Here is a 27,981-nt window from a genome sequence, read left to right on the forward strand (position 1 = left end):
GCGTAGTCACTATAACACAAGTGATTGTAGCTTATATTATACTGCTTCCGTCATATCACTAATCAATAGAAAACATAGTAATTTTTGTAGTGATAATTTTTCTTTGAACTTTTGGACCTAGTTTTCTAGACCAACAAATTAGAGACAAACAGTGTCAGCTGAAATGAAATTTTGTAGGAACATGATTTCTCACGATCGTTTTCCTAAATTTGAATTTAAAAGACTCCATCTTTCCCCTGTCAAACTCCATCCATTGGAAAGTCAGCGAAAGAGCAAAGTTGGAGAAATATGAATTGTCTTTATGTTTTAGTACATAGAGAATATCTGCTTATTCTGCATTTTCAATTTCTATTCTCCCTTTATTATGTAACTTGTTTTATGCTTAATTTTGCTTCCCAAGGTAGTTTATTTATTGCAAAATTCTGGCATTCTTGAAAATGTATGTATATGCTGAAGGCCAAGTCACTAACAACATGCTAACTATTGTTCTAAAGGGAGACATTATTAGTTATGGTGGTACTTTAAAATAGGGCACACACTATTCTGAACACAGTCATCTTAATATAGTCGCTGATAAGTTGAATATGCTCTTTTATTTTTTCTTATCTTTTCTGATTGTGGGATTGCAGTTAAGAAGACCCTCACATCCAACTCGTGGAATTCCTACAGCTGTGAGTTCCTTGGCGACATTGCTTAGAGAACCTCTGGTTAGATCACTATTTGTGAAGGCAGATGGAGTGAAACTCCTAACTCCTCTCATTTCACCAGCGTCTGCTCAGCAGTATGTTCAGGTAGTCTGAAATATTCTTCTAACAAAATTTGTAGTCTTGTCTTCCTGATTTATTGTGTATTTTAAAGCCGTTAGTTGTCAATGTGGTATTGTATAAATTTACTTAACAAATTGTGATGCTTACCTGCCACATAGAAAGGGATGCACTTCACACTGATTTTAGTGAGTGAGCTGGTATAGTAAAAGTTGGCTGATTATATTCTTCTCAAATGCTCAAAAATCAAATATCGGATGAATAAATATACACAAACAGTTTGATACTATTTGTCAGTTTGACACGTTTTTAGCTGACACATACATATACAGACACATTTATGCATATAAAGTTAATTGGAATTGCAATGTATTGGTTTACTTCCGAACTTGATCATGAAGTCAAAACCTAGGAGGATGAGATACAAAAAGTTTGTAAGGTAAATTGAAGAAAATCCCTTTTGAAGCCCACAATGGGGATGCACACACCAAATTGGTGTCTGGCTTGTTCGTCATCTAAAATTCAACCTTTTCATAGGCAGTTTTGTAAGTAAATATTTGTATTCCAACATTACACACAGAAAACCAATAATTTAATTATTTGCGACTCTTAATTTATTTACATACAAATGCATTCATCATGGCATTTTCATATTCATATGTATAATGAGAATGAAGAAATTTGTTAAAATTTTCATGAATGATGAAGATAGCTTACTTTAATGTTGGAAAGGTATTAGGACAAAAATAATCCTAGATTCAACCAAGGCAAGAAGTTTCTTGCTGTTGGATATAATCATTTCTTTAGTGTTCTTGGTTCAAGAGGACAAACTGTACAAAAGAAATTCATGACAAACATGGATCATACACTGAAAAATTGTGCATAATTAACATATATTGTACTGAAGAAAAATAAGGTCTGCACCCAACATCAATTACACTGGACATCTGATAGATCAAATGCTAGGCCTGTTGGGTAGGGTCTGACCATAAATTTGCGTTTTTCTTGGTGGTATTAATCAAACATCTATGTGCTTATTTATATTGGATTAAAGATTTTTATCTGTAATTCTCTTTGATTTTGTACTTAATTACTAAGCTTATCTTAAAAATTAAAATGCTTATTCATCAACAAAATAAGATCGCACTTGTAACAAATGAACCAAAGAAAACAGGAATATTAGTCATGCTTTATATTAATTTACCTCGAAGAAATTTTCTCACTTTTAACGATAGTTACGTTTGATTGTCCCACTCTCTACCAATACAGTACATTTAATATTATGGGTTTAAGTTTTGGAAAAAAAAACTAAGAAAAGAAGCTACTTTGCTATTCACAGAATTTTGAAAATTGTCGCTGGTTAGTCATTGATCATGAAGGCATGTGTACTCCATAGTTGAAGGTCAAACATTTGAGATCTGAAAGGGGGTAGGTTTGTACTTGTTGAACAATATATATAGGCAATTGAAAGTGGTCAAATATTTGATTCTGGAAATAGTTAAGGTTATACACCTTGTTGAACAGGGTATAAGATAACATGAAAAATCAATCTCCTTGTGTAGTTCTTAGACAAGGTGGTCACATGGTCTTTCACTTGACAGTGACCTAAAAATTTATCTTATATTTTATCTTGTCATATATAAATGTATGATATTTACGTAAGCACCTTATGTATTTTATAATATAGTTTTCCAGTTCAACAATGGGAATCATCCTGAAACTAATGATGTCGCATCTTTTTGTAGCTCCTCTATGAGACTGCTCTTTGTATATGGCTTCTTTCATTTTATGATGCTGCTATGGATTCATTAGCCATGACTCGTACTTTACCTCGTTTAGTGGAGATCATCAAAAGCTCCACAAAAGAAAAGGTGTGGGGTTGTATGCATGCTTAATTTGAGTTTGAGATGGTTTGTGGCAGGAATCCTTAATCTGGTTTTGATCTTTCTTGAATCTTATCAGGTTGTAAGAGTCACTGCCTTGACATTGAAAAACATGCTTATTAAAGGAACCTTTGCAAGTGAAATGGTGGATCTTGGGTTGCCACAAATTGTGCAAAATCTAAAATCACAGACCTGGAGTGATGAGGTCAGAAACAAGTGCTCTCTTTGATTTCCTATCCAATTATATTTTATCTACAGATGCTTATGTTTCTCAACCTCTAGATTGCTGAAGTTTTCGAAATTTTATATTACAGGATCTAGTTGAAGCGTTAACTGTTCTGGAAGAAGGCTTAAAAGATAGCATTAGAAAATTAAGTTCTTTTGACAAGTACAAACAGGAGGTTATGCTTGGAAATCTTGATTGGTCCCCAATGCACAAGGATCCAGTATTCTGGTCTGAAAATATTACTAAGTTTGAAGACAATGACTTCCAGGTATGTTGAAGGTCATTTTTCAATCACCAGAAAACATTTCATATGCATGCACTTGTCTGTATAGAACTAAGTATACTTGCAGATTTTCAACCTAAACAGATAGGAAGAATTGTTTCCAATGAAACCACAATGACAATGATACCTTTGATCATTAGATATACATTCTTGAACACAGTTAATCAGAAGTGGAGGCTTTATATTTATTTCCTATGTGTGATTCCTACGTTTCATGAGAATATATTAGATCAAATTCTCTGTCTAGCTTGGATTTATTTTATATTTTTTAGTTACTAGTTTTTCTGTATTAAATATGCTAAACTTGTCATTCAGGTATCGGTAGTCTAGAAGTCGACTGTTCTGGTTATAGACTAAGTTTTTGATTTATACATGACATCTGAGATAAATAAAGTTGCCTCCTTTTTTCATTTTAGTGTCCTACTTTTAATTGAGATCTACTATTATCATTCAATTGAATGCATAGATCTGATAAAAGCAGCATTTTGAAATAGACTAAAAAATTATTTCTTGAAAATGCTTAAATGCGTGAAATGTCTTAGGAAGCAAAAGTGGGGAGGAGTATTATAACCCAAAAGACACTATCTATTGGCATTTTGTACAAGCTTCTGCATCAGCGTTTTAATCTTAGATTGAGCTTACATTGCATGCTTTTCCAAATTAGGAATCAATATATTCAAGACCAACCCAACTATAGGCACACTTGTGCATCATGCTACTGGCTTATGCAAAATTTGCAGGATGGCCATGATTGTTAACGGGGCTCTCAATTGATCTTTTTGTAATGTTTATTCAATGTTCTTTCATCTCGGTTTCTGTATTTGTAAACTCAAAATATTAATACGTTTTAGTGAAACTTCTTAATGTGTTGTCTTGTTTGTTTCATTGGTCCAAGGAACTTAAGAAATTTGAGGATCACAGATCACCACACAGAAATAGAATTTCAACATACAACATTTTATTCAAGAAGTATTCTGCATGTAGATGTTACATGAGCTGAACATAACTTAAAAATATTATCGATTCAATTCCAGAAATGCAACCAATCGTGCAGCAGTACAAAGGAAACCATGAAATTTTTAACGTGCAAATTACAAACTATTGCTATTCCATTTTAGCACTTGAATTATAATAAATTGGGTTTCAGCCAGTCAAGTTAGAAGCCGTGCTTGTTGTCCTCTTACCTTTAGCACAAGTATAAAATTTGGGCTTACTATGGCCTTGAGCACAAGGTAAGTTCATTCCGAGGACCCAATTGTGACATAAGGTTAATGTGGAGTTTGTTTGTATTAGATTAGAAAGTGGATTTATTTTAAAAACTGATTTATGGTGTGGGGAGACAAAATTTACTAATGTGGATTATGGATTTGGTGGCAGGTATTACGTGTTTTAATTGCAATACTTGATAGTTCTGGAGATCCGAGGGCACTTGCTGTGGCTTGCTATGATATTTCTCAATTCATTCAGTATCATCCAGTTGGGAGAGGCATTATTTTAGACCTGAAAGGTAAAGAGCGTGTCATGAAATATATGGACCATGAGAGCTCAGAAGTGAGAAAGAATGCACTGCTGTGTGTGCAGAAGCTTTTGCTTAGTGCAAAATATGTCAGCTATTTGCAACCATAAATTAATTATGCCAGGTATTTGGCACTGTTAAGGTTTTCTTATGTAATATTTGGAAAGGAGGTATACACATATTAGCACTCTGAGATTCCCTTAAATAATATTTTTAAAGCTGCATATTGTTCTGTCAGCTATTTTCAATCATAAACTCATTTATGTTTATGTTTATTTAGTACTGTATAAGGCTTTCTAACATGACAATCTTTGGCAAGAAAGCTTACACACATGAGAATCACTCCGAGATTCCATAATTGTTTTAATGCTGGGTATTGTTTTAAAGGCTTATTTGTATTTTAATGGATCATGGTTTCTGGCCATGCTGTGGAAAACCTGAGGTAAGGCTCACTCAATGTGGAAAATGCTGATAGAAATCCCTTAAAAATGTTGCAGTGAATGCCTTGTAATCCTTACATGGTATAGGCATCGTCCTTTTCCTTTAATATGACATGGGTTATATTTTCTTTAAGAGTTAAATTGACATGCAACTCTTAGTTTCAATTTTATCTCTTAAAATGATAAAAAGATAAAAAAAAATATTGTAAGCAGAAAGTATTAAAAAAATTCAAATGTATTGTGAAGATTAATACTACCAGTCCTTGAACCCTTGGTGGATGTCACCACAATGCTCGTCTTTATTTTACACAAAAACCTTTTAAAAGGTTATAAATGGCAAACTAAAAGACACAGGTGTGTACAATACGGATACATATTTGAACAGGCAAACAAACTGGGCAACTTTCATAAAAATGAGCATTGGCCCAAAAAAGCCCAAATAAAATATCGTTCATGGAAGCTGCCATATTTCATTGTTGAAAGGAACCATGTATAACAATTTGACCATTTGGATCTGAACCATTATAATACCATCAGTGTGATAATGATTCGAGTTAAATTTCAGAAAATATATAAAGCTTCTCAATTATGTTCACTAAAAATAATAAATGCTAAGACTCTTGGTTGTAAGAAGTCACTGCATTTGCATCTATCTTAACTCATCACAAACCCCCATGAAGAACATGGGCTTGAGTATGTAAATCCTCCTCAATTCACTCAATGCTGGAATAGAACTCATTGCCCTCAGTACATATTTTGCATGGGGCAATCATTTGCTGAGCGAATTATTAATACTCAGTTGCACTCGTTTGCACCTAGAAACATAAGTATGGACCCCACTAAGAAGTCACAGATAAAACGTCCTCATTGTCACTGAGCTCTCTTCTCCCATTGAGTAGCAGGGAGAGGCAAATCTTAGTTCCACTTTGATTCTTGGCTTCCCCCGAGTACTAGCATGAATTGTATATATTCAAAACTTTGTGAAAACTTGAAAGTAGAATGCAACAAGTTGTGACAAAGTGTTCTATGGCCTACATTTAGGTTAAAATTTGATAAGATAGAAGCATTGGATGCAGTTGAGAAAAGGGACCTAATAACACCTAGCTAAATATCATTGTTAATTTCAATCTGTAGCAAGCAATAACTCTTAGCTGAGGCCAATTATATCAGTTTTGTGCCGTTGTAGGCACATTCCATCCCACCCTTGGACAATCTCATAACCTCCATGTATGAGTGTAAAAACATGGACAGCTGTCAATTCAGCGTTAAAAGCCAACGTTTTCCACAAAAAAATGATGCCCTCTGCTTGGTTGCAGTAATAATTGATTTTGCGGTTCAGCTGGCAAAGGATGATAAATTTATCAAATAGCTTCTTAAGCACCCTGATATTATACATCAATGCAAATAGCTTGCAGGTGAATTCAATGGGGTGCTTAAAATAATATTAAATTCGTCATCTCCTCATTTATTATACTCAAAAAAGACTACGTAGGTAGTTTCCTTTTCTTGAATCACTCCTACAACTAATTTCGACCTTTCCGTGCCTCGGCATCGATCTCAATCTTAACTTTTATTAATTTTTAGTTCTATTGTACTAACGATTCCAGTTCATTTTATTCTATTTGATTTTTTCGAGGTTTGAAGGATTTTAATAAATTGGAAAACAATTCCTTGGAATTGCGAACAAAAAGACGTATCTTAAGATGGATAGCTTTTCATAAAATTACAAAGAATTTCTAAATGTATGGCTTGAAATAAAAATATTATTATATAGAATAGCAATGCTTATCACGAGATGAATTAGGCATTTCCACCATGCGGAATAAAACAAATACGTGGAGAGTTCCATTTTTAAGAGTTTATCTTTCTGTTTTCTTTCATGTACATAATAATTGGACGGATGACATTTGAAGAAGCTTTGGTGTGCTATTCAATGTAAAAAGATTAAAACAATTTTATTATGAAGTCTTATGTTTTAGTTGATAGGGCAATTTTTGCGAACTTTATTTTTAAAAATTGAATTTTTGTTAGAAAAGTTGTCAGTTGGCCAGAAAAATTGTTTTGGTTGAAAAATTGTAAATCCTTTCCGTTGATTGATTACCAACCAATTGTTTTTAGTCTCACTCTACTTTTAACTTTTGTTTTGATATTTATTAGTTGTTATGTCTACTTTTAACTATTATTTTTCTTTTTTTATTTATTTAAAAATAATTACTTGTGATCTCCACATTAGCTCATCTTTTGATTATTTATTTAACTTTTGATTTTTAAAATCTATTTAGATTTTAGTTTATTTTTTTATATTAGTTTTTTTTTTTTTTAAATATTATTTTTAATTTTTATAATTTTTTTACTCAATAAAATGTTTGTAGAGACATTACTTTTTCATATTATTTTTTGTATTTCTCTTATTAATTTTTTATAATAGATTTTTTGATGGGGTTTATTTAAATGATTGTTTTTTAATATTTGATAAATTGAATTTAAATAAATAATATTTATTAATATTTAAATTTTTTTAGTAATATTATGTTATTTAAATTGAAAATTATTAATAAACTAATTTGTTCACACAAGATTCTATTTTAAATTTTCATTTTTAACTAATGTTTTTCTTTATCTATTTATTTAAAAAACAATTACTTCTAATCTCACATTAGCTCATGTTGCAATTTTTATTTATTTAACTTTTGATTTATAAATTTGATTTAGGTTTTAGTTTTTAAGTTATCATTATTATTTTTAAAAATCTCGTTTTAATTTTTCTTTAAATGTTTTTTTAGTTTCTATAATTTATTTAGTCAATAGAATATTTGTTAGATTTATTATTATTATTATTATTTATTTCTCTTATTAAATTTTCATAATAGATTCTTTTGATAGGAATTTTTTAAATGATTTTTTTCATATTTGATAAATTGAATTTAAATAAATAATATTGATTAATCTATTTAAAAGATTTTAGTAAATATTATGTTATTTAAATTAAAAATTATTAATAATCTAGTTTGTTCACATAAGATTATATTTTAAAAAATAATTTTATTATCGAGCACCTGTTGAGTTATCATTGCAAGCACAAAAGCGTGCAACTAGTTATATTTTATTTATACTATTCTTTCATGATTGACTCTATTTTAATGTAAGAGTTATATTAATGTATAACTTTGTACATCATAAAAATGACATGACATTACATAAGTTCAATCTTAGCATATTATGATTTAATCTACCTATATGTCCATTAGATGAATTGAAAATTTATATAGAACTTTATTTGAATCATTTTTTAACATTAACTAAAAAATTTATTTTAATCTTTATTAAACATAAATTTTAATCTTATTAGAATTATAATCCTAATCTCATTGAATATTTCAATTATAATTACAATCTTATATTGTTCATTAATTATAAACTTATGTTTAACTCATTGTAAATCTTAGAAGAAAAATAACTAATTAAATGTTAAGATAATATACTATTTTTTAATAAAGTCAAACACAACACAAAAGAACAAGAAAAAGAAAAATAGTATTATCAACACTACACTTGTAACACCTATTTCCCAAAAGAGTTGTCATCTTTGCTAGGAAGCAACTTGTATAAACTATGCAATATCCCTTAAAATGTAATAAAACAAATTTTTTAATATTTGAATTTTGTTCAAGATACACATGATTGAAAAGTTCAAATTTTTTAATATTTGAATTTTTATTTTTAATTTTGTTCATGATACATATGATTGAAAAGTTCTTTATTTGAAGAGGTTAATGATTGTATGCCATCTTTTGTTTATTGCATATCAATAAGAAAACACGAAGAGTTTTATAAAATACTTATATAGATCCACTCATATTGGTTTTGATATCTAAAGTGAGGAAATCCAATATATTCAAACCACACCAGAATTTAGATTTGCATGGGAAGCCCCTATATAGGTTATTTTTGATTAAGATTTTCCAAGGTTCATTGCCTTGTGAAACTTTGGCAATCCACTTGGCTGCCAATCCAGTCCCTTGAGTTATTAGATCTAATAAATTCACAAAATATCATCCACACCGCACTCTTATCATTCAATAAAGTGTTATTGTGTTATGTTGCCTATTCTCTTTCACAAATTCAATTTGTTAGAGGTAGATTGATAAAAAGTAAGAAACTAAGGAAATGTTATGGTTTCCATTTGTTTTGTTAGTGCAATGATATTTAATGTTTTCAAATTAAGTAATTTTTCATTGATCATTAACTAGCCTTCGTTGCATGGTAGCTAGTGAGACTTGATGATGGTTTATGACTTTGCATAAACTACTACACCGGTATGATGTATTTGAAGACTTGTATTACATAGACTTATGGAGTTTGTGAAAATTATCAATTATTTTAAATATGTTAGTCATAATAGTAATACTTATTATCTAAGATTTATGAACTTATATAAGAACCATGTCTTATTAAGAATCAACCACATCACACAAATATGAAAAATGGAAAGTAGCCAATCAAAACAGAGTTGAAAAGTCAAGTAATCATTTGTTATTAAGGAAATAAACTTTACAATAATCATTAGTTTGTCAACTGCTATAACACAAAAATGTCTATGGTGTTGCTCCACACATCCAACATCCATCAAATGCCTATTACAAGTATGATCAACATACATCTCATTAATAATGATTACATTATCCATTTATCAAAATTACATCATTAGTACATCACTATAATCATCATCAAGATGATGATACAAGATTGAGATACTCAATCTTGACATGTGTCCTTCAGTGTATCTGGTCTCCAAAGCCATAAGACGTCGTCCATCTACTATCTAAGATGGGAGTGTCATCCAGGCGCTTTTACCTCGCCAACCATAGAGTGTTTACTCCCTTGGGATTCTTCCTGACACGAAGAATGCCTCTACCCTAGCACGAGATGCCTAGCTTCCCAGATCAAGATGGGATGGATCTAGTGTAACTATGAAACATACTACATACAACCATGTGCCTAGTAGCCTAATCACAAAATGTGGCAGGGAAAAGAAATGAATACTACACATCTAGTCATATGTAGTAAAAGATTTTTTTTAACATATCTACCCACATGCACATTTCTTTTAAATAAAACATATCTACTCATATGCAAGATAAAAATAAGCATAGTCACACACATGCTTCATGTCAGAAACATCATACTTAAATGCAATAAATAAATGGCATAGCCAAGCACTAAATTTGTTAGCATTATTGAAAAGAGAGACAAAACGTAATGAATCCTACTTTTCAGAACTTGATGGGTTGAGAGAATAAAAAATAGAATGCATCCATCCCCACCCTCCCTTATGTCTCATTACACCCATCCATAAGGTAGCGAAAAATCATACACAGGACATAAAGAAAAGTAATCAAATCATAATCTGATTTAATAAATGTACCCACTTAGATTACATACCATCAAAGTTCAATCTTCTACACCATACAAAAACTATACCACATTCAACATGTTACTAACTTTTAGATTACTCACCTAAGTTAATATAGGTTCAGTTTCACACAAAGGTTTCCTAGTGTTTTTGGTACAAACCATGATGTGAAACATGTTATGTCACTATAACATTTCAAAGGTAGCATTCAAAGATAATCAAATAAAAGAGGGAAGTTTTTGAACCTGACACATTAAGGGTTGATAATAAAGTTTCAGCATAAACTTGGTTCAACATTTTTCTTTACCAAGTTCAATCAATAATAATAAGAGGTTTTGGCTCAATTGTCTCAAGGAGAACCTACTCATTTTCATATTCATTGGAGGTACGTGCAACAATGGTTGTTTTGTTGGCTATGCCATTATACGGAAATGGTTAGTCTTTAATAGTACCAAGAATGAGACATAGCCACATTGGAATTTCACATAAAAATATCTCTTATGACCACCATGACAAGTATGTGTATCATGGACAGATAGAAAGAGGGAAAATGATTAGGAACTTAATCAATACCCTTAACATTCCTAGTTGTAATCACATTCAATGGTACAGATAGGGTACTCGAAACCCAACACACCTAGCCCTTTAACACATTCTCAAAGAAATGTGTGGAAAAGAAAGAGGGATCCGATGGTCCATTTTGCTATGAACTATGTTTTCTTTCTAATGTTTTAGGCATTTTTTTCAAAGCTCTAAAAACATAGCCTAGAAATAATAGTCTGATCATGGCTAGCTTTCAACATTTCACCCTATGTTCTTCATCGAATCAGGGAAATAATCATGCAACCAATTAAATAGCAAAGACACAATCCTACTATAATTAATGCATTGGAAAAATAAATGCATTTCTTCATTTTGCAAGAGAAATAGAAGTATTACTACACTATTGGTTGGAACTTGATGGTGCTCGATGTTGTAATGCTACTGTTTGTGTCATTCCCAAAGGCTCTCCTCCCTCCAGCTCTTGTTTTCCAGCCATCAATACCCAAATGCTTCCCTTGTTTTGTTATATAAAGTATTAAAAAAAAAAAACTAACCTAATCTAGCATGGACATATTTTTTTATTAAAGAAATTAACAAAAGTATTCCATAATAAATAAAATGGGCTATTCCTAAGTTAATTTTGGACATTCCATAGAAGTGTGCACATGAATGTAATTAAAATTATGTAAATATTTCCTAAGAGTTTCACATCTGAAGCCAAAATAACATTATTTGCAACCAGATTAGAAAAAAGGTTAGAGATAAAATACTAGATATCACATAAATTCACATCTAACATCTAAGTGATGTATGTGTGTGCGCTGCAAGATCATTCAATTCATCCCCTTCTAAGAGGCTAACCCTCTCTATCTCGACCACACTCTCGTCCCATCAAATCTTGCATCCACTCAAACACTCACAATAGTTCCATGAGTTAGTATCCATCATAATCCAACATATATATATATATGTAAGAATTTTTCTAAGGGCAAAATTCACCCAAGAACTAAGAACTCAAACACAAGCACAACTGTAGACCAAAAATGGAGAGAGTATGATCAGAATAACAATGTATTCAATAACTTGATTCTAAGAGTACACTAGGAGTGCCTAAATATAAAGGCCTCAGGAGAGCTTCTGGAATGCATATAAGTTAGTATCATGACGTGTCATACAACCAAGCACATGTCCACCAGATATAAGTTATCTTCCATTAAGCATGGAAGTAAGTGCAGTGATGAGAGGATAAGCCTACAAGGGTGGGACACGCAAAACAGTGTTGTAGACACCATGTGCTCAAATAGAGTTGTGTACTCTTGTGTTGTCAACATGACAACTCACAAGGTGTGCAAACTCCTAAGTGTCTCACAAATAAAAATAATAAAATAATGCAATATAATTAAATAATGCATTAACCTAAGTAAACTTAAGTGTAAATAGTAAAGTACATATTTATACCAACACGCCCCCTTAAGTGCAACTTAGGGGAATGTCCTTAAGCTTACAAACTAGGATGAAGATGCATAATGGGTCCCGGCTACTAGGCCATGTTAAGTACCCAATAATGAAAATGCAATCTCCCATAAAGCAGGGAAAGAGAGAAAACCTCATGGGAAAAACCCTCCCCCAAAAAGAGAGATAATAAGGATGCATCGATGGATGGAGTAATCAAGACCCCCCCATTACGACATACATCCAGTATATACAAAAGAGAATAAAAGAAGGAAGAGAGACAAAATAGGCCCCCCCCCAAAAGAAGAATGCCAAGAAGTGAAAGCTGCTCCGAGGAAGAAGCTGGTCCAAGAATGCAAAATGGTGTTCCTCCCCTTAGGAAGAAACAATGCCAAAGGTATAGTCCTGAAGATGTATGGTAGCCCTGAAACCTACTCAAGTATCCCTATGCTGATGCTGAAGTTCACCCCTTCCAACTGTGCTGAAAAGAATGAGTGCAGATCTGGCAAGGATGTCTGCTGAACCTGTTCCATTGAACCATCTGTCTCCTCTATTGACAAAGAGACCTCCACTTATTGCTATTCATAAGGATCTACAATCACACCAACCTGTGCAGATTGATCATGTAGAGAATGGACATGAGGGTCAGAGTGAGCCCTCACAACACCTGTAGAAGAATCATTATCAATGAGAAGATGTAAGTCCTCAAGTTTGTCTCCCAAGTCAACTGAAGCTGGAGCTGGAAGATGAGATGTACCATGTTGTGATGGACCTTTAACTGTGGTAATGTAAGCACGTGGACTGGACTGATGTGACCTCTCACTGCAACTGTCGATAGAACCCCACGTGTCTGAAGCTGTTGAAGCACTATCGCTGGTGTCACTATCAGTTTCCACTGTGTATGAAGTGTGGAGAGGAGTAGAGGAAAAGCTCGGTGAACTTTTCTCAAAGTGAACATCCTTCTCCACAAAAATCTCATGAGTCTTTGGATCAAGAAGTCTGTATGCCTTCACACCGTCTTCATAAGCAATAAAAGTACAAGGCCAAGATGACTGTGCCTTGCAACCCCTAGAAGATCTGTTTGCCCATGCAGGACAACCGAAGACTCTAAAGTGTGTCACAATAGGTTTTCTGTCGCAGCATGCCTCAAAAGGAGTTTTTCCATCTAAGGCTGGATGAGGAGAATGATTAAGAATGTGAGTGGCACTGGAGATTGCTTTGACTTCTAATGATGGATCGAGAGACTTGGCATGAATCATGCAAATTGCCATAGACTTAAGAGTTCTAATCCTCAAAGCTGCAACATCTGCCTTATGCGGACTGAATGCTGAAGGAGTCTAAAGATTAATGCCCTCATGTCTGCAAAATTCTTTAAGCCTTTTGTTCACATCCATGTTTTCATTGTCCATGCGGAGTACTTTGATGGCCTTTCTAGATTTCCATTCTACATGAGCCTTGAAGGCTAGAAACTTATCCAACACTTCACTCTTACTATGAAGAAAATAGACCCAAGTGAACCTTGAAAAGTCACCAACTAAGGTAAGTATGTAGTGACCTTGGCTGAATGCAAAAGGACCTGCTCATACCATGTGAACCATTTGTAGAACACTTGTTGCTCTTGAAGACTTCCCTCTTTGTAACTTCCCCTCTGGATGCATATCCACTGAATCTGATGAACATTTACCCTTAGAAAAGTTGATTTGAGGTAGACCTTTGACCATTTGGTATGTGCAAAGTTGCTGAAGATAGCGATAGTCAAGGTGACCATACCGCTCATGCCATAAGTTTTTGTTTGAATTAGAGTGAGTTAACAAGGCTTGAGAAGAACTCTTAGGCACAAAGTGGGAGAAGGAATAAAGCCTCCTGTCATCATTAACTTTCCCAACTACTACCAATGAATCATCTTTGAGACTTTGCACCATCACTGAATCGAGAAGGAACTCAACTTTGTGACCATCTCCAAGGTGAGTGATTTGGTAAACTGATAGGAGATTGGAGCTTAGATTGGGAACATAGAGAACATCTTTGAATTCCCCATCTTCCATTTCTACATGTCCTTTCCCTTCAACTTCCATCTTGGCATCATCTCCCACGAAGATGTGTGGTACCTGTGACTGCTTCAATGAAGAAAAATCTTGCTTTGAAGAACCCATGTGGTAAGAGGCACCTGAGTCAAGTATCCATTCCGAAGAAGAATTTGTGTTGGCCATAAGTGCTTGACCTTTACCTTTTGAAGAGGTAGGAGTAGAATCCTTGGAAGTACCTGGCACTTGAATCTTATTCTTCTTGAGTAGATTTTCTAACTCATCGATTCTTTTTGTCTTGCAATGATGCTCATCATGATTTGGCTTTTTGCAGTATGCACAAAAGAGTTTGTCCTTCTTTTCATTACTTCCTTTCTTGTTTTGAGAAGAACCACCTTGTTGAGAGGAGTCATGTTGTGTCTCAGATTGTGTTTTCTGCTTCCACTGCTTCTTGTTGTTGTTGCTTTTTCCCCCTTGACTAGATGTGTGATCATCATGAGCTACTAAGGCTTTGGTCTTAGATGACTTGAGAAGGCCAAAATCCACCAAGTGAGATTGTTCAACAATCAGCATGTCTGCAAATCCATCAAAGGAAGGTTTCTGGTAAGCAGATCCCATGGTCAACTTGTGAGTATTAAAACTTGAAACAAAGTTAGCATACTCAGTAGGTAGCTTCTTTAGGATGTGATGTATCAACCTATCATCCTTAATGGGATTTCCACAATCTTTTAGAAGTGCCCTATACTCATTGACTTTAATGATGTAATCCTGAATTGTGTCATAATTTTTAGGATCCAAGAGAAGTAGATCATCTTCAATCTTCAATCCCTTTTCTTCATCCACTTTACCATACAACTGTTCAAGTTTATCCCAAGCTTCTTTAGAGTCTGAACAATTTTTAATGTGGAAGAGTAGATCGCTATGTACACAACTCCTAATTACACCTAAAGCTTGTTGGTCTTGTCTTTTCTAATCAATGAGTTCTTTAGCATCAGTAGGTTGGGTAATTGTACCATTAACATATAAACTATATCCTTTTTCCATTAATCTATTCCATGCAGTATCTTTCCATGTAGAATAGTTGTGTGAAGTTAGAGGAGGACATTTAAAACCCATGATGAAAAAATGAAAGAGCATAAGAGAGACACAAAAACACAGCACACCCCCCCCCTTTTCACTCAATCAAAAGACCCCCCAAAAGAGATGCTTTGGCACTTTATAAGTAGTGCGTTTACAATGGGCCACTTCTCAAAATGTACAAAGTGGACTTTCTAATTTTTCTTTTACAACTGCCTTATGAGGCTTAAATCTATCACTTAAGCACTGTAGCTTAGATTTACAACAATTCTGAAAAAGAATCAAAGCATTACAATGCCAAAGAAGGCCTAATTCTGAAAGTGAGAAATTTGTCCACACAACCCTAGAATTTGACTTTAGATCTGGAAAGTAGACAAAAAAAATGCACTTTAAAAAAAAATAGAACTTGAAAAAGTGACCAGATGTGCCCGTACGGAGCTTCTAAAGTTGCAAAATGTAAGATTATGCAAGTATAGTTGCCAAAAAATGCAATTTCTGTAAAAGCTATGCACCAAAACTAGAAAACAACACCACCACTAGAAAATTCAAGAAATTCTACCTGATTTCAAAAAAAATTGCACCTGAATTGGAGTCCGAATGTCCAAGATATGGGCTCGCAAAGTCAGGCTGCCAAACTGAAAAGAAATCTAGTAAGGGGTCTAGAAGGAAAACTAAGAGTCTAAATTTGACGGTCAAACGGCCGTCAACACAGTTATAAATTGGCCTGTGATTGCGTCTAGACGGGTGTCAATTTTAAGGTCGTGAAATTGATGACGTTAGCAAAATTTGAGCCACACAGATGATGTGGCAGCTGACTTGGCCTTCCGTACTGTACGGATAAAGATGTGGCAGGGTAGTGTGTCTGTCCAGTCACCGATGATGTGGCAACCACGTATTGTTGACTAGATTGATTACTTGGATGGTGCAGTCACTACAGACGTGTCACAAAAATGTGACATGGCGTATGATTGGGGGCCGCGTGTCGCACAGCGGATGCCAATCACTGGATTTCATTTTCCAATTTTCGGGACTGTGGAAGGGTGACGTTGGATTCCTAGCAATTATCTCACATTCATGGGTTTACTGATGTCTGCGTTCTTTAAAAGATATGTGCCATGAATGTTTGAACAGGTTTCGAAATTGGAAGCACTCGCTCGAAGGTTTCTTCCAAACAGCTCACCGTGGCCGAAGATCGCAAGTCTGCAGTGCCGAGTTCTGCAGATCATCGAAGAATGTACAGCGGTTGCCGGGTTCTCCAATGCAGGCGACCAAAACTCTGTGGGGGCAGGAACAATCTGAATCGCTGTCGGAGAATCAAACCCGTGAGAGATCGCTGCGAAAGACCAGAGACAGTAAACAGCGATGGTCGAATTTGCAGTGAATGCCGAAACCACCCGCATAAACCAATATCATTGTCTGGGAAACCTGTTTATGATGTCAGAGTTTCAAATATAATCCCACATGCAATGGGTGTTGGAGTCTGCGGTAGTTTAAATAGAAGCTGCCGTAGAAATAAAACACAAAGGAAGCCCGCTGGGAAAGTGGCTTGGTCGCCGGTGGTCCGGTCACCTGGTTTGTGAGGTGATCGCTATCGATATTCGCTGGTTTGGCCAGCGGTGCAGACTGAAAATAAGGTCGCCAATAATGCCCTACGACCAAATAAATATATCGTCCAAATGACAGATCCGGGGTGTCACTGCCCGGGTTTGTAAAAAGTATTTCCTCTTACATGCCCGAAGGGAAAAAAAATAAATAAATAAAATTTGAAAATGCTGACGGAAATTAAATCTAAAAATGCTGACGAAAATTACAGAGAAAATAAATGCAGATCCGAAAATAAATTCATAAATCTGCGAAAATGACCATACCCATACCACAAATCAGGGCCTCCGAGTTTCGATTTGCAAATTTTTTTTGCCTCACGGTTGACTTTGGGCCAAGGTAGGTGTGCTTATAGTCGATTTTCACCGGTTCAACATTTTGGATGCAATGGTGAGGTTAGATCTGGTGCTAGACACTCCTAATTTTTGCAACACTCCAGATGCGGGCTAAGGTGATGAAGCAAGCAAGAGGTCTCGAACGGCTTGTGATGAGAAAATCTCCAAGCTCTGATACCATGTAAGAATTTTTCTAAGGGCAAAATTCACCCAAGAACTAAGAACTCAAACACAAGCACAGCTGACGACCAAAAATGGAGAGAGTATGACCATAATAACAATGTATTCAATAACTTGATTCTAAGAGTACACTAGGAGTGCCTGAATATAAAGGCCTCATGAGAGCTTCTAGAATGCATAGAAGTTAGCATCATGATGTGTCATACAACCAAGCACATGTCCACCAGATATGGGTTAGCCTCCATTAAGCACGAAAGTAAGTGTAGTGATGAGAGGATAAGCCTACAAGGGTGGGACACACAAAACAATGTTGTAGACACCATGTGCTCAAATAGAGTTGCGTACTCCTGTGTTGTCAACATGACAACTCACAAGGTGTGAAAACTCCTAAGTGTCTCACAAATAAAAATAATAAAATAATGCAATATAATTAAATAATGCATTAACCTAAGTAAACATAAGTAAGTGTAAATAGTAAAGTATGTATTTACACCAACAATATATATATATATATATATATATATATATCCTCCATTAAGCACGAAAGTAAGTGCAGTGATGAGAGGATAAGCCTACAAGGGTGGGACACACAAAACAATGTTGTAGACACCATGTGCTCAAATAGAGTTTCATACTCCTGTGTTGTCAACATGACAACTCACAAGGTGTGAAAACTCCTAAGTGTCTCACAAATAAAAATAATAAAATAATGCAATATAATTAAATAATACATTAAGTAAGTGTAAATAGTAAAGTATGTATTTACACCAACAATATATATATATATATATATATATATATATATATATATATATATATATATATATATATATATATATATATATATATATATATATATATATATATAACATCATATTATGAAAATCATATCATCTTCGTAACTCATAAAATATGACATCATCCATAACTATGTCGAAATCATGAAATAAAGTCATTAACATAATCACATTAAAATGAAACATTTCCATGAAATATCAATGCATTAGTTAACCATTTTTTTTATCAAGCTAATCAATGCATCATATAATTGGTAATGTAACTAATGGTAATTAACTTAATTTGTTCAAGATCCAAATTTAAACCAAAGTTGACTAGGTCAAAGCTGACCACATCACCAAATAAGCAAAAGACTAGGGTGTAGTAAAGTGAGACGTGACATATCACAACCAAAATTGTATTGATATAAAAAGAAAAACATCTATACAAAAAGGTGAGGGAATAATTTCTATAAATCCTTTGCATCCTCCCAAGTGACACTATCCACACCAAATTGATCCTATTGGACCTTGTACTAGAGGATGTCCCTATCTCATTCCTTGATGGTACACTGCTCAATGAGTCAAGTGGGATGAACTGTCATTACCCCTAGATCCTATACCTCCAACACATGCTAGTCAAGCACAGGAGATATATCTAGATGATATGGCTTAAGTAGAGAAACATGGAAAGCATTATGAATGTAGGCTAATATAGGTTTCAGAGTAAGCTGATAAGAAACTAGGTCGATAACCTCTAAAATTTTAAAAGGGCCAACAAACATTGGTGCAAGCTTTGAGCTCTTTCCAAATGAGATTGAACTCTTCTGTGGTCTAACACTTAGGAACACCTTATCCCTAGTCTATAATTGTTAGAAAGTGTGTTTCTTGTCAGCGTAACTCTTTTGATGGTCTGCAACCTCGTTCAACTAACTGCAGATTACAAGCATCTGCCCCTTTATCTCTTTTAACATCTCAAGGCCAACAATAATCCTATCCTCCACTCTATCCCAACTGATAGGAGTCTGACACTTACATCTGTAAAGGGCTTCAAATAGAGCCATACCCAAAGAAGAATGATGGGAGTTGTTATAGGAAAACTCCACCAATGGAAGATACTCCTCCCATTTGTACTATTGATCCATGCAGTACATGCACAACAAATCTTTGAGCACTTGGTTCACTCTCTTAGTCTACCCACCAATCTTAGGGTGGTAAGTTGTGCTAAAGATCAGGCATGTACCCAAGCAGAGATCAATGTTGTCTAAAATCTTGAAGTCATTCAAGTATCCCTGTCAAAGATGATGGTTTCTAGAATACCATGCAATTGAAATATCTCTTGGACAAAATTCCTTTCCAAAACTAGAGATTAATCCTTTAGACTACTAGGAATGAAGTGGGCTAACTTTTGTTCATTTGTTGACTATGACCAAGATGAAATCATGTGTCGAGTTATGGGTAAACCCTGCACAAAGTCCATGCTAATAAGCTGTGATTTATACTATAGAATCTCATGTAGGTACAAAAGTCCTGTTAGATGGACATGCTCAGCCTTGACACAATGACATTCCAAACACTAGATAACATACTTTGTCACATCCCATTTGAGTCCTGACCAAAAGTATAAAGGTCTCAAATTAGCCATCTTCTTGTTTACCCATGGGTGCCCTGAAAATGGAGTGCAACATCTCCTCAAGAACCACTTTCCACAACCCTTCATAGTTGGGAACATATATCTTGTTATGGGACTTAAGCACACCATCATCATCAAAAGAGTAATCATCAAATCGTGAATTAGAGGCATCAATGTCCAAAACTGACTTCACCCATTCATAATGGGTATCTTTAGGAAGGTATTGAAGAATATACTCTCTCATATGAGTTTGAGATGTAGTGATAGCGGTATTGTGTCTTCTGCGACTGAGTGCATTTGCTACCCTATTCTCTTTGCCTTTAATATACTAAATGCCAAAGTCATATTCACTAAGAAATTCAAGCCACCACCTCTGCCTAGCATTTAGATTAGGTTGAGTGAAAACATATCTCAACCCCATACAATCAGTTTTAAGCTCAAATGGCTTCTCCAATAAGTAATGCTGTCACATCTACAAAGCATGTACTATCATAGCTAGTTCTAAATCATGTGAAACATAATTCACTTCATGTAATTTGAGCTTCCTGGACTCATAAGCAACAACCTTACTATCCTGCATTAATGCACCCCAAAGTCCATCTCCTGAAGCATCTTTTGTGACAACAAAGTGTCCATTAGGATATGGTATAACCAAGATAGGAGCACTAGTAATCCTTTTCTTAAGCAACTAAAAAGCTTTCTCACATGCTTCTATCCACTCAAATCTTTTACCCTTTTTCTGTAGAGATGTGATTGGTGCTACAATGCTGGAAAATCTCTCAACAAATCTCCTATAATACCCAACAAGACCCATAAAAATCCTAACTTCACTCATGTTCTATGGCGTTGGCCATTCAAGGATGACTTTTATCTTTGTGAGGTCCACTGCTATGCCATCGACTGATAAAATATGCCCCAAGTAGCGGATCTCCTTCTGATAAAATGAACACTTGGAGAGTTTCCCATACAATTCTCTCTCTCAGGCACTGCAAAACTATGTGCAAGTGCTCTTCATCCTCTTATAAATTCTTGGAGTATATTAATATATCATCTATAAATATCTCCATGAATTTGTCAAGACAGTCTCTAAATATGTTGTTCATCAAGTTCATGAAAGAAACATACATGTTTGTCAGTGCAAAAGGTAAGACTACAAACTTGTAATGCTCATACCTTGTTTTGAATGTTGTCTTAGGTATGTGTTCATCCCGAATTTGAAGATGGTGATATCTAGATCTCAAAACAATTTTAGAGAATACAATCCCTCCCTTCATTTGATCAAATATTTCATTAATTCATGGGAGAGGATACACATTCTTTATGGTCACCTTATTTAGCATACATTAGTCAATGCACAACCTTAAGGTACCATCCTTCTTCTTGACGAAGATTACACGAGGTCCCTATGGTGATACACTAGGTTAGATGAAACCTTTATCCAAGAGTTCCTATAGTTGGGTGTTCAAACCATACATCTTTGTGGAGGTCATACAACATGGAACCTTTGATTGAGGTTCTCCTCAAGCACAAGGTCTATAGAAACATCAAAATCCATCTTAGGGGGTAGTTTGGGAAAATCATCTAGAAACACGTCTCTAAATTCCTGCAAAATAGGGTGATCCTCTAATTGAGGTGGAATCTCTTCCAGATTCTTGACATGGGAAACATATAATTGGCATCCCTTTCTCCTTGCTTTCTTCAATTCCATAGCAGAGATTTGTCTTAGTTCAAGTGATCATTTGACACCATTTAGTATCACCAAGTACCCTATGTCATCAAGGCATTCAATTACCTTATCCTTACAATTAACTAAGGCGTTATGTTCACTTAACCAATTAATGCCTAGGATGACATCGTATGAGCCCAAAGGTGCTACATATAATTTGACCTCTATTCAAAAGCTAGGGAGTTCCAACTCATTGCAAAATAAACATTACTCTACCCTACACTCAACCTTGTTACCATATTCTACAGTCCAAACTTTAGCCATAAAATCAACCCTAATAGGTATCGTAGCTACTATATTAGGATCTACAAAGCATTTAGTAGCACTGGTATCTATAAGAATAGAAGAAGTGTACTAGTCATCTGTATGGGAGTGGCTTGATAATCTACCTATCTATGATCAACTACAACATAAATATGGTGTTGTAGTGGAAAGTTCCTCTTGTCAGATTGCTGTGGACACTTAACAATAAAGTGGGTATTGTCACATACAAAACATATTGTCCTTGGACCTCTCCTATCATAATTCCTATTCTGATCACCCTTGTTGTCCCCATTTCTTTTATTCCCATTTCTATTATTCCTGTTGTTTTGGTTCTTGTTGCTATTCTAGTTTTCTTTGCTCCTATTCCTATCAGAATTCTCCTGTTCCTTATCCTTCATGTTTATGATTTTTTTTTTCTTTCCATTTCCCTTTTGTCTATCATCTTGATAACCCCTATTATCCTGATATGATCTATAATCCTAGAACTTTCATTTATAAACCTAGTTGGAAGCTTTACATGATGATGCATCCTTTAGTCTCTACTCCTGTTTAAGGGCCTTACATAGTGCAAAATCCATGTTCTTAGGCTTCTGCATTTGAACTTCATTGTAAATATCAAGTCACAAACCCATGACAAATTTCTAGGTTCTAAATAGTTCATCATGCTGGTACTGCGGAATAGACTTCATCAAGTGACAAAAAAGTTCATGATACTATGTAAGGTTCATGTTCCCATGAACTAGCTTGTAGAAATCTAATGATTTTGTGCCATAGAATAGTTGTGGTAACCACCTCTTTTTGAAATGCTATAAAAAATCCTCCCATGTTACCTCCTCATCTTGAATTTTTTTTTCAGCCATTACATTTTCCCACCATGTAGCTACCTCATCCATTAGCTCAAATGTGGTCCAAATCAATCTAAATTTCCCTATATAATTTTATACTAGGAAATACTTCTCCATGCTAGTAATCCATGACTCAACATCTTCCCCAAAAGCTCTACCATGAAATGTGGGTGGAGTCACTTTCTTAAGATCTTTACTCAAGTCATCTTCTATATAATGACTTGTTAGTATTAATGAGAGCAATCTGACAATCAACTTCTACCTTTTTCTCTACCTTAGATCTTCTAAGGGATTGTGCCAACAACTCATCCTCACATTTCTTCCTCAGTCCCCCCTGCTTACGTAGGGCTTTTGAGCACTAATCTTCATCACGCTTCTTGATCTCTTCTTCAACTTTTCTACCTAGAGTCTCATGCTCTAAGGTATCCATCCTTTGGCCTTTTTGCTGCGACAAAGCCCCCTGTTGGGTAAATAATGCCAATATTTGATCCAACCTCTCATTAGGTTCCTCAGCCCATGCACCACTACTAGACCCACCTCTATGTTTAGTTCTTGTGGCCATGGTGATAACTCAAACACCTATTACACATTGGCACATGTTAGCACAATAGCCCAAGGGCCTAGGGTTTAAACACAACTTTGATACCATATGTAAGAACCATGTCTTATTAATAAACAACCACATCACACAAATACAACAAATGCAAAAAGTAACCAATCAAAACATAGTTGAAAAGTCAAGTAATCATTTGTTATTAAGCAAATAAATTTTACAATAATCATTAGTTTGTCAACTACTATAACACATAAATGTCTATGGTGCTGATCCACACATCCAACATCCAACATCCATCAAATTCCCATTACAAATATGATCAACATAAATCTCTTATATTGATTAAATTATCCATTTCTCAAAATTACATCATTACTATAATCATTATCAAGATGAAGATAGAAGACCATGAGAAACTCAATCTTGACACGTGTCCTTCAATGTATCTGGTCTCTGAAGCCATTAGACATCATCCATCTTCTATCTAAGATGGGAGTGTGGCTTAGGTGGTTTTACCTCACCAACCATAGAGTGTTTACTCTCTCAAAATTCTTCTTGACATGAAGAATGCTCTGACCCTAGCACGAGAAGCCTAACTTCCTGGAACAAGATGGATCTAATGTAGCTATCAAACATACTGCATACAACCATGTGCGTAGTAGCCTAATCACACAATGTGGTAGGGAAAAGAAAAGAACACTACACATCTACTTATATGCAGTGAAAGAAAAACTATAACATATCTCTTTTAAATAAAACATATCTACTCATATGTGAGATAAAAATAAGCATAGTCACACACATATGATTAATGTTAGAAAAATCATACTTAAATGCAATAAATAAATGGCTTGGCCAAGCACTAAATTCGTCAACATTACTGAAAAGAGAGACAAAACATAACTACTTTTTAGAACTCAACAAGTTGAGAGAAGCAAAAACAAAATGCATCCATTCCCACCCTCCCTTATACTATATTACACCCATCCATAAGGTAGCAAAAAATCATACACATGACAACAAGACAAGTAATCAAATCACAATTTGATTTAATAAATGTACCCACTTAGATTAAATACCATCTAAGTCCAGTCTTCTACACTATACAACAACTGTACTACATTCAACATGTTATTAATTTTTAGATTAATCACCTAAGTTAACATAGATTGAGTTTTGCACAAAGGTTTCCTAGAATTTTTGGTATAGACCATGGCGTGAAACATGTTATGTATCTATAAAATTTCAAAGGTAGTATTCATAGATAATCAAATAAAGGAGAGAAGTTGTCAAACTCGACACATATTATGGGTTGATAACAAGATTTCAACATAAACTTGGTTCAACATTTTTCTTTAGTACTTCAAAAATTGCATAAGAAGGTCAATATGTTTAACTATTTAATGTAATCACATATCCAGTATACAACCAACATTAACACACATTTATAGAATTTATATTTTCAGTATCTAAATGTTCTAGCATGGTCATATTGCACACTGTGAACCATATCGTAATTCTTTTAAAAGGCATTTTATACTTATATCATGGTAAACTAAAAAAGAGCTCAAGTAATTACAACTGAAAGTGCCTATCAAGGGACATTTTGGTATTGAGTTTTACTAGTTCAATGGTAGCCATTCAAAAACAAGTTCTTCTATATTTTGAAATCCACAACTCAATTGTATCCTTGTATAGTTTTCTTCAGTTTTATGTCTCAATTTATAGAGTTTTTAAGAAAATAGAAAAAAATGTATTAGAGTTTTGAATGGAGTATTTTATGAAATGGAGTAAGTTCAATCAATAATTATCAAAGGTTTTGGCTAGATTGTCTCAAGGAGAACCTATTCATGTTCATATTCATTGGAGGTATGTACAACGATGGTTGTTTTGTTGGCTATGTCATTATAAGGAAAGGGTCGATCTTTAATAGTACTAAGAATGAGACACAACTACATTGGAACTTCATTTAAAAATATTTCATATGACAACCATGACAATAAGTATGTGTATCATGGACAGATAGAAAGAGGGAAAATGATTAGGAACTTAATTGATACCCTCAACATTTATAGTCGTAAACACATTCAATGGTACAAATGGGACAATTGAAACCCAACACACCTAGCCCTTTAAAATATTCTCAGAGAACTATGTTGAAAAGAAAGAGGGACCTGACGGTCCATTTCACTATAAATTAGGTTTTCTTTCTAATGTTTTAGGCATTTTTTTGAGCTCTGAAAATATAGCCTAGTTATAACAATTTGATCATGGCTATCTTTCAACATTTCACCTTCTATTCTCAATTGAATCATGGAAATAATCATGTAGCCAGTTAAATAGCAAAGACACAATCCTATTGTAATTCATACATTGGAAAATAGAAACTTCATTTCTTCATTTGCAAGAGAAATAGAAGTATTATTACACTATTGGTTGGAACTTGATGGTGCTTGATGTTGTAATGCCTATGCTTGTGTCATTCCCAAAGACTCTCCTCCTTCTAGCTGTCGTTCTCCAACTACTGATACCCAAATGCTTTCCTTGTTTTATTTTATAAAGTATTAAAAAAATAACTGACCTAATCAAGCATGGACATATTGTCTTTTTAAAAAGAAATCAACAAAAGCATTTCGTAATAAATGAAAAAGGGTCTATTCTAAACTCTTTTTGGACATTCCATACAAGTGTGCACATGAATGTAATTAACATTATGTAAATATTTCCTAAGAGTTTCACTTGTGAAGCCAAAACAACATTATTTGCAAACACATTAGAAAAAGGTTAGAGATAAAATACTATACCACATAAGATCACATATAACATCTAAGTGATGTGTGTGTGTGGGTTGTGATCATTTGATTCATCTCCTTCCAAAAGGCTAACCCTCTCTACCTTGACCACACTCTTGTCCCCTCGAATATTGCATCCACTCAAACACTCACAATATTTCCATGAGTTAGTTTCTATCATAATCCAACATATATATATATAGATTACATCATATTATGAAAATGATATCATCTTCATAACTCAAAAAATATGACATCATCCATAATTATTTCGAAATCATGAAATAAATTCATTAACATAATCACATTAAAATGAAACATTTCCATGAAATATCAATGCATTAGTTAACCATTTGTTTTTATCAAGCTAATCAATACATCAAATAATTGGTAATGTAACTAATGGTAATTAAATTAATCTCTCCACTATCCAAATTTAAGCCAAAGTTGACTAGGTCAAAGCTGACCAAATTGCCACATAAGAAAAAAGACTAGGGTGTAGTAAAGTGAGACATGACAACTTAACATTTATTTGGGTGGATTAATATTATATAAATTTTTAGTAGTATAATATTTTTTTTTCATTTTTTCATTTTCTTTATGTTATACAAGGACACACAAAGTTCTTGCTGATAATTAGTTCTAGAGAGCTTGAGGTGAAATGTGATCCCCTTTTTGTGGATTTAGTCCCTATCCAACCCTTTAAGGGAATTGTGTGGCTCTTGATGAGTGAGAGATTAACTTGATCTACCCCTCCTGATTACCATATGCTTAAGGTGTTGTATACTATATATTAATAAGTTGTGTCATACCATATTGTTAGTTTGTTTGGAAGCTATCTAACCATCCATACTATAACTCTCCTTTCCTTGTAGTCCATTACATGATTATGTAGCAAGGACACCCATCGTCAATATGCAAATGGCCACAAGCCCACATGCCCTTGGTGGAATATGTCCAACTCTCCAGATCAACATGAGCTTCCCTCACCTATAGGAAACTAACCATATCTATCTATAATTAATGTGGTGTAGTTGACACTCTCATCAACACATTACACTCCTTGAATAAAAACAATCTCAAGTGGATAAGCTTATTTTAAGTAGGTCATAGATAGAGATAACTACTCTACATGCTACACATATGCCTCTAGCTATTTTCTCATATAGTTTTGACTCTATCCATTTTTAAAAAAGCCAATGCTTGTACCTAGCTTAGCACTATATTTGAAACAAAAATCCTAATTAGAAAGTAGATAGTTTTAGCCTACCAAATAAAAGCTAGTAGCATAGAACCTTGACAAAGAATCTTGAGACAAATCCTTAAACTAGTCCCAAAATGATAAATTGAACGATGGTTATTCACCTAATACTTGCTAAGTCTTTTCCTTATTATTCAAATTAGAAGAGGTATCCATCACACCAATGAAGAAGGTAAATACAAGCACCCTTGGGATACTCATCCTCATATGCTAAATTTGGGCTATCATTCACATGCCAGAGAAGAATTTGTAGCTAATTTGTGTGAGTTGCAAAAATGGTTGACCTCAAGTTATGTAGTTATCTACATGATGTGATTTTATTCTATTGAGTTCCTTTTCCTTTTAATGATGTTCCTTTCTTTTGTGGTTGGACAAGGCAAAGATCATTTT

The 27,981-nt window shown here is 34.3% G+C and overlaps 1 protein-coding gene across 4 annotated transcripts in view; it reads left to right on the top strand.

The window, feature by feature from the left end:
• The window catches only part of LOC149566172 (vacuolar ATP synthase subunit H family protein), a 62,375-nt gene extending 57,267 nt beyond the window's left edge, over positions 1-5,108 (top strand). For all 4 annotated transcript variants that reach the window (XM_089819591.1, XM_089819589.1, XM_089819590.1 and 1 more), the window contains exons 8-12: positions 630-791; positions 2,510-2,635; positions 2,727-2,852; positions 2,962-3,141; positions 4,534-5,108. In XM_089819591.1, coding sequence (XP_089675717.1) covers positions 630-791; positions 2,510-2,635; positions 2,727-2,852; positions 2,962-3,141; positions 4,534-4,782 — 843 coding nt within the window. In that variant the 3' untranslated portion in view covers positions 4,783-5,108. The remainder of the gene's footprint in view (positions 1-629; positions 792-2,509; positions 2,636-2,726; positions 2,853-2,961; positions 3,142-4,533) is intronic.
• The last annotated feature ends 22,873 nt before the right edge of the window (positions 5,109-27,981 follow it).

Source organism: Cupressus sempervirens, chromosome 3 (assembly GCF_028749045.1).
Source record: "Cupressus sempervirens isolate cs-2001-9-10 chromosome 3, ASM2874904v1, whole genome shotgun sequence".
Lineage (NCBI taxonomy): Eukaryota > Viridiplantae > Streptophyta > Pinopsida > Cupressales > Cupressaceae > Cupressus > Cupressus sempervirens.